The sequence below is a fragment of the Lissotriton helveticus genome, chromosome 1_2 (assembly GCF_964261635.1).
Source record: "Lissotriton helveticus chromosome 1_2, aLisHel1.1, whole genome shotgun sequence".
Lineage (NCBI taxonomy): Eukaryota > Metazoa > Chordata > Amphibia > Caudata > Salamandridae > Lissotriton > Lissotriton helveticus.
Window position 1 is genome coordinate 355682553 of NC_136058.1, and position 21034 is coordinate 355703586.

A 21034-nucleotide genomic window follows, 5' to 3' on the forward strand; every position below is an offset into this window, starting at 1 on the left:
AGATCCTGGTTGATAATGTTTTTGAGTCACAAGAACAATATGCTATCTGAAGACAGACCTAGATGTTCAAAGATGCGCTCCTCATGAACCATTTGTTCAAGCTTAATGGTGCTTGGCGTTGGTGTAGTAGTTTTTCCAACTAGTGTCTCTCTAGTGTCTCTGGGGACAGCAGGTGTGTCTTTTTCAAGGCACATGGAGCAGATAAGAACATTATATTTGTGAAGCCAGGTCACAGCCACCAAGATGAGTGCGGACACCTGAGGCCATATCACGAACAGCTGTGTTTGTTCAGAGCAGAGCTAAGTGCCTTTATTCACTTCATAGTGTCTAAAGTGCACATATATAGCTGTGCCTTCATCATCAAATGCTCTAAGTTTAAATTACACATATGTGAGTAAAGCCCATAAAACAGGTGTTTGGATGTGCACATTTTTCATGATATTGCCCATGATATTTGTGAGGACTGTTTTATTAGGAGAAATCAGGGAAGGTTCACTGAGATTCACTGTTCACCAGTGCAGTTTAACCTGAGGTAGTTCTCAGAGTACTATGACCCAGGGGATTAAAGAACTTAAAAGATTACACTTATTATTCTGGTGAGTTTTCAAATCATCTAAGAGTAGGCGACCATCAGCTCTGAAACTGAGGCACCTGGACTGCCTGCATTTCTGCTCTCGCCACCCACCATTGTGAGAGAAGAGCACTGTAGTTCGCACACATACTACACTGCTGACCTGATAAAAAGTCTTTTTATCTGATGTCACCCTTTTGCCTTGCGCTACTTTCAGTAGGAAGGATTAGGCTATCTCCTCAACTGGATTGTGTTTTTGGGCTACTTTGTCAGTGGTTTTATGTTTCTGGACTACCTTGGAAATGGAATTGTACTTTGGGCTTCCTATTCAGTAGGATTTCCAGCAACCATCAGTTTCTGTCTGCCATTTGGCTACCTATTCAGGTAAAGTGTATTTTTGTCTTCCTCAGTAGGACTCTGGCCAATCTCCAGTTTCCGCCTACTGTCTGGACTACTTCTTCACTGGAGTGGATCTAGGCCACTTCGGAAGAGGATTTTTTACCAATTTGTTTTCTCACTATTACTCTATATCTTGGCAGTGACTTCTGCCTATCATATGCCAATTAAGACTAAATCAATGCTTTCCACAGTTTGACATCTGATCTTAGCAGTGTGTACCCACACTGAAATTAGTTTTGTTTGTTTCTACACACAATCTGTTCCCTGCGCACACACCAGGATTTCACATTGATGCTGCTATTTACGCCCTTAAATTTGACCTGTTACCTCTCCCACCTCGTTCTATCAGAAGTGATCCTAGTGGTGTGATGACTATTATTCCTTATCCTGCTTTTCTACGCCTGTATCATTATCTGTGCATTTATTGTGTTTCCTCACACATACTGCTACATATGCTTATAAGTTGATTTTACGTTTCTTACACCAATACACTTTCCCTCTGCACCCATTGTGTAAACATGTCAATGATGGATACACTGTTGTTCTGTTTACCCTAGGCTTGATCATATTATGTCAGAAACTGATACTGTATGCCTAGACCATTACTTTGTGCATTTACTGTATTTCTTTGTGCATACTCCTACATATGCTGTTAAGATGCCTTTGTCTACCACACAGCAAGATCGATTACCTCACATGATCTGCATTCTGCCGCATTCAGAGAAAGAGGAAAATGCCTTTAGTGATTGTTTTCATGCAGGAAGGTGTCCCTTCCTGTCCAAAAACAACCATCCTCTAAGCACAGGCACCCTTGAAAGTTGATGCAAGAGTGTCTGCCCTGGTGCACAGCTGCTGTTTGTGCACCTGCATAGGGGAGAAGGACAGGAATGCACTGTATCTTGTAGATACGGTGCATCAATGCCCTTTTATTTCGATGCACAGCAGTGCAGCAGGAAGGCTTGCTGTGCTGCATTTCCTTGCAATCACAATTTAGGAAATGGCAGTGGGAAGTGCAGAGCTTGTTATTCTGAGTGCACTCCAGTTCTTTCGGAGCAGCCACTCACCTGAAGTAAACCAAATAGGACCAAAAGAACTAACTCCAGACTGATATCCCTCCACTGCCACTGATGCGCACTGCTTGCGCCTTGAGATTTTGCCCTAATCTTGCCCACGATTCACAAGAGCTGGGACTAGGAGTCACATAAGCAGCACAGTGACACCTCGTTCCAGAGGTGGATGAAACTGCATGAACAATGTAAATATGAATGAAACCAGCAACATATATTATTCATATCTATATTTGTGTTGTCAATATATAGCAGAACGCAGCACACATGGGAAAAGCTAAAAACATGGAGAAATTAATATTTTCTCCTTGTATCACCATTCTAACACCTGGTAATGCATTGTGTTAGTTTTCAGCCTTGTACTTCTAGGGCAGCCTCAAAAAGCAATGAGTGTTGTGGTGGAACACCCAGAGAAACAACTATTGCACACCCCTTTGCCGCACAGGACTGCGGCAGAAAGGGGCATATTTACAGGTGGCATTTAGCCAAGCAAAGTAAATGTAAATGTAGTATACTTGTAAAGCGCACAGCTGCCCCAGCAACGGGGCGTCCCGGCGCTGTATAACTCTGGGGAACCCGTCCTGGCTTTCCCTGTGGGATGGTCCCTTGCTGGGAGTCCCCAAGGTGGAGCCAGGTATCCCCGGAATTGGTGGGGCCGTTGTGGAGATTAGGCAAGCTAATGCCCAGAGTTGCCGAGTGGAACCCCTGATTAGAGTAAGCACCGAAGCGAGAATTATCGAGTCCGCTGACCAAGGTCCACGACCCCGCCGCGTCGGGAATTGAACCCTGGTCCCAGGCTGACTTCTGCTCTCAGGCCTGCCGCCTCTAACCAGTGAGCCACACTACTCCAAAGTGACTTAACACCACCTTTAAAATATGTAAAATAGTGCTACTCCACTGGAGCATCAAAAAAAAGGGATGCTGCGGTGGAGGTAATTATGCCCTGTAGAGCTGGGGGTCTATTGTACTTTTGAGTCTTTGACAGTGGTTATCATTTTGCTGCACTTCTTCTGCCAGCAAACTTAGCATTTTTTCTAGCAGTTCATTAACGAGGCTATCCAACACAACAATGACATAAAACAACAGTAATGAAACAAAACAATGCTACCCCACAACATAAACAAAATGGTGAACAAACACCAATAAGCAATACAATAGCAAGACAGCAACCCAACAAAACACAACATAAAAAACAAACCAAAATGCATAACTCAACTAAAAAATACAGTAGCACATTGTTGTTGTGTTTTACTGTTGTGTTGCTGTTATAGGATGTATTTAATGTTCTGTTGGTTTGCTTTGCTGCTAAGTTGTGTTGTATTACAATTGTGCTATTGTAAAGTTGTGTCATTGGTTTACTTCCACCGCAGCCCCTATACTTAAACATGGGCAGTCTTGCTACACAATACTTTGGGCACAAACCAGTTTTCATGATACAGTGAAAGACACACTATTCTATTTATCACTGTGGCACATGGACTAGGTGTGCACTTACCATTTCCCAGTAGAAATAACTGCAATATTGCCAGACTGAAAAAAACAACATAAGAGAATTAGACTAATACCTTATAAAAAAGGTATCTTAAACAGACTGTTTTAAGAGTTAATTTTGTGTGCCTGCTAATACAACAAAAGACACAATAGACATTGCAGTTACATTTGCAGATAAATAGTATGCAATGCTGGCAAAAAAGGAGATAGCGTGCAACTCCCTTAACATTGGCACCATCCCATGGAAAGAAGAGAAGGCGGGTTTAATTTATCAGTACAGATCATCTGAGTACCACTGGTCGTGATCAGCCTTCCATTTCAGACGAGTGAATTTCAAGATACATGCTGGACCCTCAGATGAATAGCATCTCCGTAAGCAATGCATGCCTCTTGCGGTCACAGCCCTTACATCATGATGGTGAGATGTGTCCAGAAAATAGACAACTGTACTAGCCATTGAAAGTCACCTGTTGGGATGAAAAAGTCTCTTGCCTAGTGGCAGATGTGTACTTCTGTCCTGAGTGCCCCTGCGGCAGCGATTTCTGGATCACTGGTGCTGATTTTTGTTGTCATGGCCGAATACAGATTGCAGTCTTGTTGGACCAGGAGGGGCGTCCAAAGTGCTTCCCTCATAATGGGGAAGAGTTATTGCCTTTGCCACAACTTAAGTAACATGAGTGCAGTTGTGGCAGCATACTGTGTAGTGATCAATAGAGGTAAACAGAACTTTTTGCCTGTGTCACTGGAACGAGGCCTACAGGTCATGTAAAGTTCCACTGCTGTGTGCTTTGCTCAGCCTTGGAGTACATCAAATTAGTATGTAGCACTATGCAGTGCAGTGTATGTGTGTGTTGTATGCACATACTGGGTCTATATGTGCCTGTGAATAGTAGACCCACAACTGAATGGTAGAGGAGGCCCCCAGATTGTTGATTGCTGCATTCCTGAGAGCTGGGTGGGACACACAGTGGAGGAAGAAGAGTTGAGCTTCAGTATACGTCAAAGGGTGCTCTTTGATTCAGGAAGAGGTCACTGGAAGGATAGTTGATTTTATCCTCACACTTTTCACCAATCTTCTCACATTGTATGACACACCCTTCCCTGTTCTACTGTGCTCAGTCAGTAAATGTATGAGAAGATCTCCAACAGAAATCCCTCTGGCAGGGCCCACCAGGCATTGCAGAACCGGCCTGCTGAGGAGCCCAGCCCAATGATGAGCATATCACCTTCCAGTGAGTGAGGGCAACTGTTCTCAAAAGCACACACTTCTCAGAGTACCTGCATTCAGCTAGGGATAAGTTCTCTGGGACTGAATCTCCTTGAAATAGTATTTTGTGATTTGCCTTCGGTTAGTTGGGAGAGCGTATACTGTACTGGTAATCTCCCCGTCCTTTCTTGTGATGTGTAACTTCTTAATACACATATAACTGTGGCTGACATCCAATTGTAGATGTCTAGTCACTCACATGTTGTGTGACTTGGAGCTATCGGATAAGTTTAGTTGATCCTGTTGTTAGAAATTGCTTTTTGATGGAAGGGCAGAGGAGACTGAACTTCAAAGGGAAGCAGACCCCAAACAGAAAGTTCAAAGACCCAAAATCAGATTTGGTGTCTGGAAATAGACTATAAGATAGGGTTCTCGAGGCCCCCAAAATTGTCAACTAAAAAGCAGCCAGTCGAGCTGTGTGAGGAGGGAAATCTCTGCAAGACAGCTGCCTGTGAACAGGGGTGGCGGCTAAGACCCACCACTCTCCCAGCTAGGTGAGGGGAAATCACCCAGGGACATTCAAAACCTCTTGCCTCTGGAGTATCAGTACCTGCCTGCTTGCCACTGCCAGTGCACCCTGTGAGGAAGAGGCGAGCACTGGGGAGGAGAGGGGTCCAGTGGGGATCCTGATGAGTGATCCCGGTAGCAAGGTGTAAGGAGACAGCTGCAGCACCTATCAGTTCCTCACCCTTGTGCAGCTTCAAGACAGAGACCCTGATACCAGAGGGGGCCACCATGAATTTAGCCATGGGTACTGTACTGCCATGCCAATTCGGCCATAGCCCGTGAGCGTTGCGAAGTTGGCGACCTCCGTGTGCCTGGTGTGACTGCTGTACAGCTTGCTGCCATGCCGATCAGGCCAAGGTCTATTGGCGGATTTATGTAGGGGACCCTGTATGCCAGGTGGGAATGGCATGCATTTTACTGCTCTGTCAATCGAACCTTAAGCGGAGTGAAGTCAGTGGCTCCGTATGCCCGGTGAGGAGGCTGTCATGATTCCTGCTGTGCTGCTTGGGCTGTTGCCCATGTGTGAACTAGGGTCGGTGATGCTGTATACCAGGTTGAGCCACCGGAAATTACAAGAACCATTGCCAAGTACAAGCCACTGTCATGAGGAGAGGCAGCTGTGTAGATATGAGTGGTCCCAAGTCCATACTGAAGATCGGAACCTGTGGGAAGGTACAGAGGAACTTACTGCCACCCTGGAGGAGGCACCTTGGACACCCTGCTTCTGCCAAGTAACTAATAATACTCATTAACAGCAGCCACTGCCACTCCCCGCAGAGACGTCACTTGCAACATCCTCGCAGGAGCGTGTAAGATAGATCCCAGGGTAGAAAAGTGCTAGGTAACTTGTTAAACAACAGAGCACGTCTGTGCTCAAAAGCTTTTAACTTTTATCAGAAGACTCATCCTAAGACTCATACCAATAGTGGGGTCTAACTTGAATAATGCCTGTTGTGAATGGGGAATAAACACTACCGCTAATGAGAGGGAAGTGGAACTCAAGGATCACCCTATTGAACACTAGAGCCTTGACCTCAGGTGGCTGTGTGTATTGTTTGTGTATGCGGTATTTATCTTTTTATTCATATATTAATCCCACTTTTGTCATAAACCTTGACTCATTCCCTAGTCTTCTTGGACTTTGTAGTGGGCTTGGTTAGAGCCACTTTGACCCTTCCATCTCGGAAAGTAGCCAAAATCAGATACAAGCTACGATGGATGATGGCCAGATCATCCACATCCCTGAGGCAAATTGCGGGGTGGTAAGCCTCCTTTCCTCTTTCATTCAGGTCATTTACTCAGGCCCCCTTCATTGTAGGACGCTGCAACGACCGAAGATCTCCCATCTCCGGAAAGGCTTCACATACTCTCAAAGAGTTCCACTGTCTGAAGAGGTAAAAGCAGGCCTGGGCGTAGTTGGCGGAGTTGCGCTATGCGGAACTCCACGAAGTAACAAAAAAACTGCCCCGGAAGAGATGGCTACGCCGTCCCGGAAGAGCTCTCTGGCGTCTCAGAAGTAAATTGCCCAGCCGCTATTGTGCCGGTGCCGCTGCGTCTGGGGACATTGCCGTTAGCTGTTGCTGCTGCCCTTTACTTTTGCTGCAGTCTTTCCCGCGAGGACAACGAGGCTGGGACCCTGGCTGCAACTGACTAACATTGCCGAATGCTCACCGCCGCAAACTCTCCCACAAGGACTACAAGTTCCAGCAGCCCTGCGCCTCTCGCACCTGAGGCCCATCACCGCTGCAGGTACTTAGCATCTTGCCGCACCGCTGCGTCTGGGTACATTGCCGTGGGCTGTTGCTGCTGCCCTTTACTTTTGCTGCCGTCTTTCCCGCAAGGACAACAAGGCTGGGACCCTGGCTGCAACTAACTAACATTGCCCAACGCTCACCGCCGCAAACTCTCCCACGAGGACTACAAGTCCCAGTAGCCCTGCGCCTCTCGCACATGAGGCCCATCAGGCCCCTTGCTTTATTGGTACATAACTGTCTCCTATACCCGCTACGCGGGACGCGCGCAGGTGTGCGCCGGCGAAGCCCGGGCCAAGGGCGTACCCGTCCCGCGCCCGTCAGCGATAGGAAGAGGCAGGGCTTGGCCCCCCCTCTAACATTTGGATTACAAGAGCCCTCATATAAGGACGTAAGGACTAAAAGCTACTGTGGGGATCAGGTGTATTTAATAATACCCTAAGCTACTCAGGAGGGACTGTTTTATAATTTTTGCTGATAATAATGGGTAAAAGGAAGTCTATGGAGGGGGGAGCTGCACTTGTTCATGCAAAAAAGGGGAAAAAGGCAAAAAAGGCAAAAAAGGCTCAACATGCGGCCGTTAACTGCGTCCTCACAAGTATTGAAGCTAACTATTAGTGAATGTGAGGAGATTTTAGTGGGGGACCCCAGTAATAATGCTGAAAATCCTGACTCTCTAACTGGGGCTCCAAAGCAGAATCGGAGTAAAGGGATCCCTGCAATTTTTACTAATAAACCCCTACCTATTCCCTCTATCTGTGAATTTCACAGCTCTTCCGAAGGCCCCCACTGAGCCAGGTGCCACAGAGCTACCAAAGGTGTCTAACTCTCTTATCAAGATTGACTTCCCTATCAAAACAATTGAGTACATAAACCAGACCTCGCATGAGGCACCACATGAGGAAGGTATTATTTGTTCCAATAGATTTGCTGTCCTAGAAGGAGAATCAGGGGATTTAATTGAAGTTTTAGCTCTAGGGACTAGAGAATCAGAGTCTAATCTAGATGGCCCTGTGGAATTCTCTAGATGCCTGCATTCCAAAAGGATACTCCTGAAGAAAATGGGAAATCTGGAGAGGGAATTGGCCTTTATTAAAAAAAAACGCTGAAGGAGCTAACACAGAAGGGGGAAGTGCATAGGACCAAAGATCCACAATCCCTAACACTACCCACACTGGTAACAGCATCCAATACAAAGGAAACCCCACTCATTAATCCCAAAACAGGAGGGGGCCTCCATTGAAAAGAATCTCGCCCCAAAGATCACCTGGCAGTAATACCCCTGCTGAACAGCCCAGCTCCGGTTCTTATGCAGATGTTATGAAATTACGGGGAGGAACAGCAAAGTTTAAGGATCCACACCCGAGTAAAACAGATTTCAGTTGCATGATTTTGGCTAAAAAAGGGATGAGCGTTGGTGATCCACCGAGCATCCAATAAAAAAATATGTCCCCAGAAACCCAAATGCAACTGTTTATATGACCAGGGTTCCAAAGCTTAGTAGGGACGCCGGATATGAGAGCAGTGAATCTATTCAAAACAAAGCAATCCACTGGCTACGCCATGTGAGGGGGTGTAGATCAATTATCAGGGATGACATGATTAGTGTTAAAAGATTGTCCTTGTTTAGTTCCCATACAGATTACATTGAAATACAGCTATGCAATGCTGTAATTGCGGAGAACTTAGTGGCCCTAGAGTATCGGACATGTCCCCCTAAGCACTCAAACATCCAAATCAGACACTTGCCACTAAGGTCTAGAGATAGGATGCAGGATGATTCTGAATTAAACAGAATAGATTGATTATCTAAGGGTAACTACTTGAATCGCCCAGTAGAAACACATAAAATGGTTCGAGAATTTGATTAATGTTGCCAGTGCGACCTCAAGTCACACGAGTATGGAAGAGATGGGTCTGGTTATTGAAGGGCTTCTTGTGCTTGAGAATTTGGCTCACGAAAGCAGTGCAGCTCAAAGGTCCCCTAGTATAGAGGTAAAGGGTCTGGATGTTCAGGCCTTCCGCAGGGGGTGAGGAAGAAAATCCTAGTGTGATTCGGCTCCTCTCCTGGAACATAGCAGGTCTCCAAAAGAAACTGGCCATCCCAGAATGGAATGATTTCATCAATAAGTACGAGGTCTGCATGTTCCAGGAGAATTGGAGCTTGATCCCCTTAAATAAGTCCGGGTAGTCCACCTATTTTATTCCGGCAACTTGCCTGGGGGAGAGTCGACCATCGGGGGGCCTCCAAATATGGGTCAGTGTGGCTCTGAACTGGGTCATTTCCATGTATAATTCAGCCTCAGATGATATCCTACACTTATCTTTTAAAGGTCCCCACAATGGTAATACTGTGGAGCTGTTCAATGTGTATGCTAGAGGCACCCCAGGGGCACAAACTTCAGCTACCATAGCATCGCTAGAAACAGCGCTAGCGGGCATTTCCCCCTTGTCTAACATTATTGTGGGAGGCGATTTTAATTGTACATATGAACCCTTAAGGGAGGAAGATTTTCTGGGAATTAGTGAGGAGGATGTGAGGCAGTCTATCCCCCCACTGAGTTTGGCGCCAATTAGGAAATGGTCACCTAGGGCGATCCAAATTAATGCTCTAACATTAGAATATAATTTACGAGCATTGAATGGTAGGACCATCTCTGACCCAAACGGGGCAATGACCTTTAACAGACTTAGTGGCCCCTCATGTAGTGATTATATATTGCTCCTTTGGGGGAACCTAGTGGACATGGAGGTCAAACAATCGCAGGATAGTGATTACAATCCTCTGTGCATGAAAATTAGATGGGGAAGCATGGGAGAAGCATCTAATGTACCATTACTGACAACAAAAGAGGTAGTCCCTTCCAATTGTCATCGCAGACTAAAATGGCATAAGGTTGCATGGCAGGAGGACATACTGATTAGTATTAAAGAGCTAGTACAATTAAAGAGCATGGAACTCTTATCACTTAATACCACCCAGGGTAATGAGCGGGATCTACAATTAAGCGAATCTTACAGGAGCTTAATAGAGAAATTGGGTTCTTTTGTTATTGCTAGGGAGTCTAGAGGGCACAAGAATAAAGTAATCAAATGTGGTAACTTATGGTATACGGCCGTGTGTAGGAAAAAGAGAAAGGCCATAACCATTGCCCTCATGAGGAAGAATCCCGTAGCCGTAAGGGTTGCTAGAAAGGAGTACATTAACACTGTAGAACTGGCAAAGCGGGACTGGGAGGAAGGTCATTGGCAGCAGCTTAAAATTGCGGCCCGTTCAAAGGATTCAACTTTGTTTTGGGAATTGATAAATAAACTTAATAGAAGGGGAGCAGAGCCTGTCCCAAATCACATAACTGAACAGCAATGGTATTCACATTTTGCGAAAATGTACTGTGGCGAGGTGGAATTTGGCCAAATACAAAATGTTCAATTAGAACCTGCCTTAGAGAATTACACACCAGCAGAACCTTTTACCATCCAAGAGGTATATCTGGCTATTAAGAACATAGCCCCGGGCAAGGCGTAGGTCCGGATGGCTTGCCGGGCGATTTATTCCTATATAACCCTACACTGTGGGCCAATTTCATTGCCCTTCTAATGAATTAGATTGTACAGGGTCATTCTGTCCCTGAGTCGTGGAAGGGAGCTGAAGTTGTAACCATATACAAGAAAGGTGCCAGGGAGGACCCTGCCAACTACAGGCCGATTAGCTTAATCGATGCGGTCCAGAAGGTAGCGCGCAGGGTAATTGTCTCCAGAATAGGGTCCTGGCTTGATGAAGGGATTATTCTGACTCATTTTCAGGCGGGTTTCAAGGAAAAGGTGGGCACGATGGACCAGGTTTTCAGATTTTTTGCGGTATACTGGAAATCTGTGTCCATCGCGAAAGGCAGTTTAGACCTGGCCTTTATGGATTTGAAAACCGCCTTCGACCTGGTGCCCCGGCTAAGCTTTGGCAGGTGTTACAGGACATGGGCTTTCCACGACATCTCCTCGAGTTTATTAAGAAATTTCATGAGGGTAATTATGCTAAAATCAGATGGGGGACGCAGGGACAACTGACAGGGAGGGTACCTGTGAATAGGGGTGTCCGCCAGGGCTGTGTGATGGCCCCGACTTTGTTCTCTCTCTTTATCAATGGGGTGGTAGACCATTTGAGAGAGGACCCAGCCAATGCTCCGGTCCTGGCGGGGAAGAAAACACCTACCATCCTCTTCGCAGATGATACCCTCCTGATGTCCAAAACCCCTTTGGGTCTTCAGAAATTGCTAGACAGATTTAGCTTATTCTGTGAAGAACGGGGTCTGATTGTCAATACCTCCAAAACAAAGCTGATGGTAGTGTCACAATCAAAAAAAGCAAGGAGGATTAACATTACCCTTAATGGGTCTCCGTTGGAGGTGGGGGAGGCATTTGACTACCTGGTAGTCAGGGTTAACAACAAAATGAAATGCGACTCCCTTGTAGCCAAAATGCTTTTAAACCACAAAAGAGTGTCGGGAGCAATCTTGAGAAACCAGCGATCCTCTATCAGTAGACCAATAGCCCCGGCTCTTGTGGTATATGAAGGGAAGGCACTAGCCTCTGCAGTTTATGGTTCGGAATTATGTGGGTTTGAGAATACCACAGATTTGGTCAGAGCCGAGAACAAGTTCTTGAGGGACTTAGTTTCCCTCCCTCTTTCAACACCCTTAAAGCCCTTCCTCCATGACATGGGTAAACGTTCAATCAAAGACATAGTTCGCCTTCATCCATTATTGTTTTGGGTGCGCCTGAGAGAGGACACCCGAATTGGCAAACTATGCATTAGTGTTGGACGAACTTATCAATTTGAACAGCTCAAAGAAGATCGTGTGGCTGAACAGATTGAGACAGCTGGTCATAAACCTGGGAGTGGGCGAATTTTGGATGTCTCAATCCCCCCCACCCAAACAAACTGTCAAGAAAATCTACTAGGAGTGGGTGCAGGCTGAGGAATTTCACAGTCCTAAGTGGGGGGCTTTAACTAACCAATTTCTAGAGCACAAACCTACTAGGAAGCTTGAACCTTTTTTAGATTTTATTTAAATTCCGAGAGATAGATCTCTCTTTTTAAAAATGAGATATAGGACACTCCCACTAAATGAATTTATGGATAGTTGGAAAAAGCCACGGTCCCATCAAGCTAACTGTCCAGGTTGTTCATGCCCTAGTGAGTCCTTACCACACTTTTTGTTTGCCTGCAAAGCATATAAGGGGGCTAGAAGAAGATGGCTGAAACCAGTATGCAAAGAGTTGGGAGTCAGGCAATACAGGATGGCCCTACGCATCCTCACAACAGATACAACATCTCTGACCATTTTATGTGGGGTTGCAAAGTACCTGGGAAGGGCCTGGCTGATACGTACCAAGCTGCTAATGAGTAAAACTAGCTAGACAATTGTAGTTCAGTCAGATTACATGTATATGACTATTTCGCCGCACCACTTTAGTCCTTTTTGGTTCTTATTTTTATTGTAAATAAGTCTTTTTATCCTTTTAACTGGCTGTAAATTGGATATATGAATTTTATAGTTGTTTTATGATTGGAAATGTATTTACTTTTATGATAAAAAATTTATCGAATAAAGTATCACAACAGAACAGACAAAAAAACTAGTTGTGGAGTGCAGTGCGAACTGCAGTTCTCGCTGATCCACGGAGCGCGGAGTGCAAAAACTCTGCCAATGGAGTGGAGTTCATCGCACAGGCCTAGGTAAAAGCAGAAATTCGCTGGTGGTTGGGTCACATGGAAGTCTAGAACAGCCGAGCCATCTTTGGGTCCCAACTAGACTTTTTGATAGAGTCCAACACCGGCAGCACAGGCTGGGGGGCATTCCCTAACAACAGAAAATGGTCTGATCAAGAACGTCCTCTTCACATTAGATGCTTGGAGTTACTGACGGGCTCCTTCGCAGTGAAATGCTGGACCATGAACAAGCCTCAATGCAATATTTTCCTCAAAATGAACAATGTGGAGGCGGTCCGTTTTATTAATCATATGGGGTGAATGAATACCCCTGTCAGACTTTGCCCAGAGTTTCTGCGATTATTGCCTCGAGGATCAGATCCCAGTCATGGTGGAGCCCCTTTTGCGTTCGGCCAACCAGTTGGCGGATTGGCAGTCATGATACTTCCTGGACCTCAGCCTTTGGAGGATGGATCATTCCCCGTTCCAGGTGCTTGTGTCCAAATGGGGTCCATTCTTGGTGGATCTTTTTGCATCCAGGCTGGATCTCCAAATGGAGAAATACTTCATCTGGAAGCCAAATCCCAATGCAGCAGGGACAGGAGCCTATCTATAGGACTGGGTGACAGAGGTAGGATATGCGTTTCCTCCATTCTACATGATAATGAGACATTTGGCTCAGGTCAGGAGGCAGCAAGAAAATATGGTGGTAGTGACTCCCACCTGGAGATCTCTAGTCTGGTATCCAATTCTAATGGAACTTTCTTGAGGTTTTCCAATCCTTCTACCCCTGTTTTTGGGTCTCCTCAGAGATCCTTCTGGGAATCCCCACCATCTAATTTTGGAGGTTTCTCTGCAGATTATGGTGCGGAGGACGAACAGGTTAATAGGGATGAAAGAAAGTCCCAGGACGTTCGAGCCAGGCTACAGACCTAACTTACAACTAAAGGCATGAGGTGACAGTATTTTCAAACGCTATTGATTGGGCTGGTCCAGATGGATGGGTTGGTGTTGTTAGAGGCACCTGGATCCCTTGGGGATAGGAATTGTCCATATCCTGAACTTCCAAACTTCTCTCACATCTGAGGGAATGGCTTACTTGCTGGTCAATACCTTCTGTCAGCAATATCAGCAGGACATGCCTTAATGAGGTCCATACAGTGTGAAAATGTCTACTGATTTGAATATTACTCAAGGGCATCTGACTGTTGTTGCTCTCTGAACCGAGATATTTGGAGCTGTGGGGTGTCAACAAGGTGATCACTCTGTTTCTCTCCTGGCCTCAGTACACATATTTATCCTGAAAGGAACTGTGAGCCAAATTACCAACCATGATAATCTTGGTCTCCTGCAGATGGGTATCAGATGTCTGAGCTCTGGACATCACAGAAAGAGTCTTTACCCTGGACAGGGTTACTTTTTACATTTCCAGACAGGCAAAGACTAACACTCAGATTGTCTCAAACCGGGCTTTTGCGAAGTCTCCCAAATTATGGGAGACTTATGTGGTTCACTCTATAAAAGCTTATGAGGCCACGATAGAGGAACTTCATCCCTCAGGAGTACAACAACTCCTCATAGACATCCAAAAGCCCCACAGAGGGGTTTCTCCCATACGATTTCCAGATGGGTCTGATGGGTCATGCAGGAATCTGGCATTGACACAAAGATGTTTGGGGACTCAATCTACTAGTGGAGCAATTTCATCCAAGCTTACACCTTGGGAGCATGCTTAGAGGACATCCGAAACACAGCTGATTGGTCCTCGGACTTGATGTTCAAACAGTTTTATTTCAAGCCACTCTCCAGTGTTGCAGCTTTAGTGATAGATGAGCTTTGAATGAACATAATCCCTGCCTTCAGCCCTGATATAATATGTAAAATTTCCCGGCTTTCATAACGGAAAGTTTCAATTCTATTAAGGACACGGAGACGAGGATTATCCGCCAAGGGCTCGATGACCAACTGTCCCACCCTGTTTGAATGCCACTGATCATGGAATGATGTCAATGACCGAGTTTTGAATAAGTAATTAATGCCTGATAAACGTTATGGGCTATTGCATTATGTTGTCATGGATGATATAGCACAAAAGCTCGGTTACGATACTCGATCAGGTAATGTTACTTTCGATGTTTAGGGATCTAGACTCAATGATCTCCATTGTTTGACAGGAGCTAAATTGAGAAGATAGGACTATACCGGAGGGATTCTGACTAATGTAGCATGAAGAAACAGGTGGCAGAAGAGTCAACAAGGGGCAATGCCGGGAACTCTGCATTCTGATTGGATGGACTGTAAGGTAAATGTTTTCCCTGTGGTTCGTGGGATTTTTTCCATAGTTTTGAATATAGTTGATGTATGAATAAAGCAGAGAAAGCAAAGCATAAACCTTGCCTCCGTGTCCTTAATAGAATTAAAACTTTCTGTTACAAAAGCTAGGGCATTTAACATTGCCTTTGATCTGTTGTGGAGCTACTTGCTATTCTGCATTAAGCACTAGTTGTACTTTAGGCTTCCGGATATGTTGTATTTTCTTTTTAACAGAGTGTGGATTGGCCCGTAATTGGATGATCAGAAAGAAAGCAGGGGTGAGTTTGACAGAGCTCAACATGACAGCTCCTGGGTAAAGGAGAAACTTCTCCAGGGGAACAGGGGCATAGAACAGCCCAGCACTTGAACTGGCAAATTAGCTAAAAGTATTAACGCAAATCAATCCAATATTTTAGGTAAAGTTTAACAGCACCTACTGTTTGTAGATCAGTGCAAGCTGCTCACCCAATTGGCTAAGATAGGAAACAAGGCTTCAAAAGGAAAATTACTGCTCTGCCTTTCATGAGCTAAATATCTAGGCCATCAGAAACAAGCTGTCAAATACCATCATCTAGCTGCTTAGATCTACTCTTTCCACTGCAAGTGAGTTGCTCCTCATAAGGACTATTGCGCTCCTGCTGCTGTGACCCAGGAGCCTTCTGCTGAAATTCTTCCTGCTGCCGCACTGTCTTCAGTTTGTGGGCCAGGTTTTGTGTGCCCAGATTCTTTGCCTGCTTCATACATTTTGTGTGAGGAAGCCCTGACAGACTCTCATCTCTACTATGCCTGTTCGAGGTAAGCAGCCTCCTCTTTCTGGACACTGGTTTCCTATGTGTGTTTGGCCTCCTCTCTCCATCATTGATTTTAGCATCTGGCTAGCGGTGCGGTAGAATCTTTCTGCAAAATGGAAAATTACCTGAAAACTGAATTGTACTGAATTTTCTCATGCATGGAGCTCCTGATTGGCTTACAGGAAACTCCTATGTTTTGCTGCTCCTACTGTTGAATTTTCACACACTTGCCTGTTGATGTGGGAAATAGCATTCTTTTAATTGGATTCCCTCTCAGTTTTTATGACAGTTGCCTTATTCTTTCCCACTTTAGTGTGCCAGCATCTTCCACTCTTACCACTTTGACTTGTAAAATGTAATAGTCCTTTCAACTGAAATATGCCAGATGTGACCCATCTTGCAATGACTGACAAATAATTTGTTCCCAAACACTTAGAACAAAATCTCTCCAATTGTTTTGTTGGACATAGCAAATGTGATTTATTGATGGAGAACATTGCTTTTGAGTTACCTTCCATTGAATTTCACCTTCACCATTGACTATTGTCTCAAACTCCACCCGCAAGGAGGTCATGCGTATGTCATTCGAAAGTCAAGAGCCTAAACTTTGCTGGCCCCAGTTTAAAGTGGATTGGAGTGGAACTTGGAGCCTCATTTATAAAGCCCCTTGCGCTGCTGGAACATCACATTTCGTGACGTTCCGTGGCACAGAAGTCTAGCTTAATGCTGCCTCATAAATATCATTCCCTTTAACGCAGTTTCGGCGTTAATAGGGCATGCAATGAGTGGTGGTGGGGGCGTTCCCAGCAAAATCCATGACTTTTTGACACTGCCCCAGATTAACGAGAAAACGTAACTCTGAGGCAGCGCTAAAAACGAGGAGGCGTAAGGGAGGAACAACGCGAAGAAATGTCTTTATTTATCCTCATTTTTCCTTTCTGCAGCACACATAGCAAGAGGAAATATCCTCTGGTGATTGTTTTTGTGCAGGAATGTTTTCCTTCCTGCACAAAAATAATCATCCCTGCAACGCAAGCACCACACACCATCGCACAAAGGTGCCTGCATTGGCGCATGGCAGCCTATTGTGCGCCGGCACAGGGAAATAGGACAGGAATGCGCACTATCGGATAGATACAGTGCATTCCTGCCCTTTTCTTTTCCCGTAGGGCAGCACCGCACCTCATAAATGAGGTCCTTGGTATCTAGGGTTAACCGGTCTGGCTATAATACATTTTGGGCCTGATTATGATGCTGTTGGAAAAGGAGGAGCCTTTCCGACCGCAACGTGATAATACGATGGAGGCGGTAGGCAAGGATTCCAATCGATCATTGTGACGGGCTTCCGACGGGCTCGTAGAGCCTTTCCACCGATCGGAATGCTGTCAGTAATCCCAAGGGTGGCACTTTCCGCCTGAGGGATTACGGCTGTTGGAATTTGACATTGGGGGCCTGGGTGCATTGCCTCGGGTTGCCCCCTTGAGGGGCCTGCCACGGGTTGCAGTGATGTACTGCACCTCCTATTTTACAATGGGAGCATGCATTCCAGCTGGAATATATGCTCCCATCATAAAGAATACGCATGCGACCGAACAGTGTTCGGTCACATCCTAATTTGTCGTTCGGGACCGCCGACCGAGTGTCAGTCGGTCCCTTGAGCAGAAAAAACTCCGCCCGACATCATAATGAGGCCCTTTGTTGATCATCCTTTAGAATGAAAAAGGGGCAAAAGGACAGTTTGAACTATGTTTGTGTTCTTTTCTGCTTTAATTCCATGTATGGAATAACTGTGTCTATAGATGAAGAAATGCAGATATTTTTAAAATAAATTGCAAACTCGACAGCACTAAAATGCTGAAGATTAGCTATAAGCAGCAACAGAGGTGGTCTTTGCAGTGGTCGGGACTGAATGTTGCATTGTATACAAATCTCTTAGCATACACAAGCAGATAGACATCACTAAGGAGGGTATCAAGTAATGACCTGACATTCACTGCAGCCTTGACCTAACTCCCAGTGGCATTCGCATGTGTTTGGGGAGACTTTCGACCTACGTGGTATGAAAAAATTTGAATCCAATATCGATATTGTCATAATTGTAGTCGTCTCATTCATTGTTATTATGCTAATATTGTGCATCATCCATTGTTCCTCAAAAATAAAGGTACTGCAATGCTTTTGGCTGGCCTAATAACAAAAGTGCCTCTATAAAATTAAAAGTTAAAATGAAATGCAGATGTGACACTTACAGAAACTAATCAGAACCAAACAGCAAGAAACGTGCAGCGTCCAGGTTTAAACCAGAGTCCCTGAACAAAGGCTAGAGTGCTGACCAAGCTTCCCTGCAGCCTGGTATATGGCACACTCGCAATTTGTGGAGGGTAAAACGAGAGGAAAGACTACTGCTTTAGAGGAAGCCTCTGGAATAAGACCCCGGCCGGTGCCTACTGTCAGGGACCATCACCTACCCCCTAAGAACTTCTGCAACCTAACGATGGGCTCAGAAGACCCCCTTTCTTGAGGATACGGCTCCGCGTGATATTAAGATGGAAAGGAGTCTTCAAAGAAATAGCCCAGGTGAATAGTATTCAATGTCCAGGTGTGGTGGACCCATGCCTGATTGATTACCAGGATGGCAGCTCAATATGTAAATGAGCTCACATCAAATGAATTGCATGCACATTTATCTTAAAGGTGTATGTCCAAAATAGGACATGGTTGTGACCTCCTTGAGGAATAGACAGCTGTGGCTTATACCAAAAATCTGAGCTACAGAACTATTCATCTCCAAATACAGGTTGCAGATAGGTCTGTGATGGCAAGATACATTTCTGAAATCACACATTACTACAGTGTGTCCCTGTAGAAATACAATCCTGTCTCAGAACCTTTAAAAATTATTAGATGCCTGTTAAAGAAATATTATCTATCCCAAGACCCCAAGGGCGTTAAGCCTTCAGAATCTAATACTGTACCTTTTAATCAAGCAGACCTCCCCCCCCCCCAAAACATGAAATGAAGTACCTATAGTGTAATGCAAATCTGTACCTTCTGCAGTCAGTCACTATTGATCTACAAATATTGATATCCAGAAATGCAGGGCTTAAGTGTTGAATTTAAAAAAGTCTCGTGGGACACAATTGTTTCCTAGTAGGTACAGTTGTCTCGTTAATGGAAATTAAATATAGAATATATACATTTTCTCAAAAGGGGATTATTCTTCTCAAAATGTAGAAGGGGGACCTGCGACTGTAGGAGTAACGTCATTCAAATGATTAACCGTAATTAATGTGTATTAAACTTACCACTCTGGCAGTGGCCGATTTGGTCTCTGCTTCTAAAATAGAAACAAAGGAATTTTAAGGATCAGCCATTTCTTGAACATTCTCCATTCGCCCATTGTACAGACATTAAAAACGTCCCTTATCTTCTGTCTTCTCGTGTCAATTTATTTCATTTGCATTGATTGAATTCATTCAAATGTATTATAATAATGTGTATATTTGAAAATATGTTTCTTGAAACTTCAATATTCACCAGTGTGCTATACCATACAAAAGGATAGAAAAATTACACTTGTTTTTTTTTAACAGAAATCGAAAATTATTATTAATCACAAACAATGCTTTGCTCATCATTGCAGATTTAGTGAAGTGATCCTGTATCAAAGTCGCCACATACTCGATATTTTGCGTTAACATGTGCAACTTATATGAATTCATTTCCTACACAGCTTAGAATAAACAGTAATGCTTTCATGTTCACATGACCTTCATTTATCCAAAGGCTTCCTGTTCGGATGTTTGACGCATACTTTTACAACGCATGCCTTTACAACGCATTTTTTACAACACAACATCCATTACAATGCATTCCATTACAACGCATGCCATTACAACGAATTTCCTAAAACTACCATTGCAACGCATTCCATTACAACGCATACTACCTTTACAAAGCATACGATTACAGCGCATACCATTACAACGCTTGTATGGTAAGTATTGGATAGTGTAGGGGTAAAAATTACTATTCTAACTCCAGGGGGTGCAACAGTAGGTTAAGTGTTGGATAGTGTAGGGGTAAAAATTACTATTCTAACTCCAGGGGGTGCAACAGTAGGGTAAGTGTTGGATAGTGTAAGGGAACTATGCGTTGTGATGGTATGCGTTGTAATGGTATGCATTGTAATGACTGCGTTGTAATGGCATGCGTTGTGATGGTATGCGTTGTAATGGTATGCGTTGTAATGACTGCGTTGTAATGACATGCGTTGTAATCGATCTTGCGTTGTAAACGTTTCGTTGTAATGTAGTGCATTGTAAAAGTGGCATTGTAAAGGTTGTTTCCCTTCCTGTTCTGTTTCAATTTAGCTTAAAAGAAGCTCTTTATTAATCTGGCCGCCTGTGCAAAGAATTGTATTTAGGTAAAGTGAAAGTAAGCAGGTGAGATCCAGTGATCCTCCAGTTCTAGCAATCCCATTTAAATATGTTGTTCATTGGTTAATTTAACTTATTTTTACATTACAGTTGTTTTTTTTTAATATTGTATTATATCTACACATCTTCTAGCCCAGATCTTTAAGCAGAATAAGTTACGTACTCACACTTTTTTTTTTAATATATATTTTTTATTGGGAAAGTGGTACATGGAAGGACAAGATTCATCAAATAGTTACAAAAGCATGGTCAAGTCTAAAATAGCAATTGATATATTTACACAAAATCTGCAATAAACACTTTAACGCCTCCACCTCTTAGCCGCATCGTCCTCCCTTCTGCAGCAGAGCGGTAAGGATACACGCCAGAGCGTGTAAAAACTGTATAGTTGGCCCGCAGCATGAGAGAACACGCTGCATCAGTTATTTTTTCCGGCAGCCTAAACTAATTCAGCGTTAGCAAGTGCGATGGGTCCCGGGCGATATTAGATCATCGGAGCTCCCGTCCACTACGTCCTCACTGCACTCCTGCCACAGCCGCTAGTGAGCAGCCGCCATCTTTCCCCGCCTACGTACCCACACTTTCAGTGCACTATTTCTCTACATATCAATTCGCCAGGTTATTGTCCTGTTCATTCCACTGGAGCATGCTTAGAGAGCTGGTTGGAGCAAGGGCATACAGTGAATTAGAGGCCTCTGTATGACCTTTGGTATTAATGCCACATAGTTGCC

The 21034-nt window shown here is 44.5% G+C and overlaps 1 protein-coding gene across 2 annotated transcripts in view; it reads right to left on the reverse strand.

Annotated features, from left to right (window-relative positions):
* Positions 1-21034, reverse strand: part of LOC144807916 (uncharacterized) — a 503122-nt gene that overhangs the window by 14978 nt on the left and 467110 nt on the right. For both annotated transcript variants that reach the window (XM_078673509.1, XM_078673507.1), the window contains 2 exons: positions 19170-19201; positions 3533-3567 (listed from right to left, as the gene is read on the reverse strand). In XM_078673509.1, coding sequence (XP_078529635.1) covers positions 3533-3567; positions 19170-19201 — 67 coding nt within the window. The remainder of the gene's footprint in view (positions 1-3532; positions 3568-19169; positions 19202-21034) is intronic.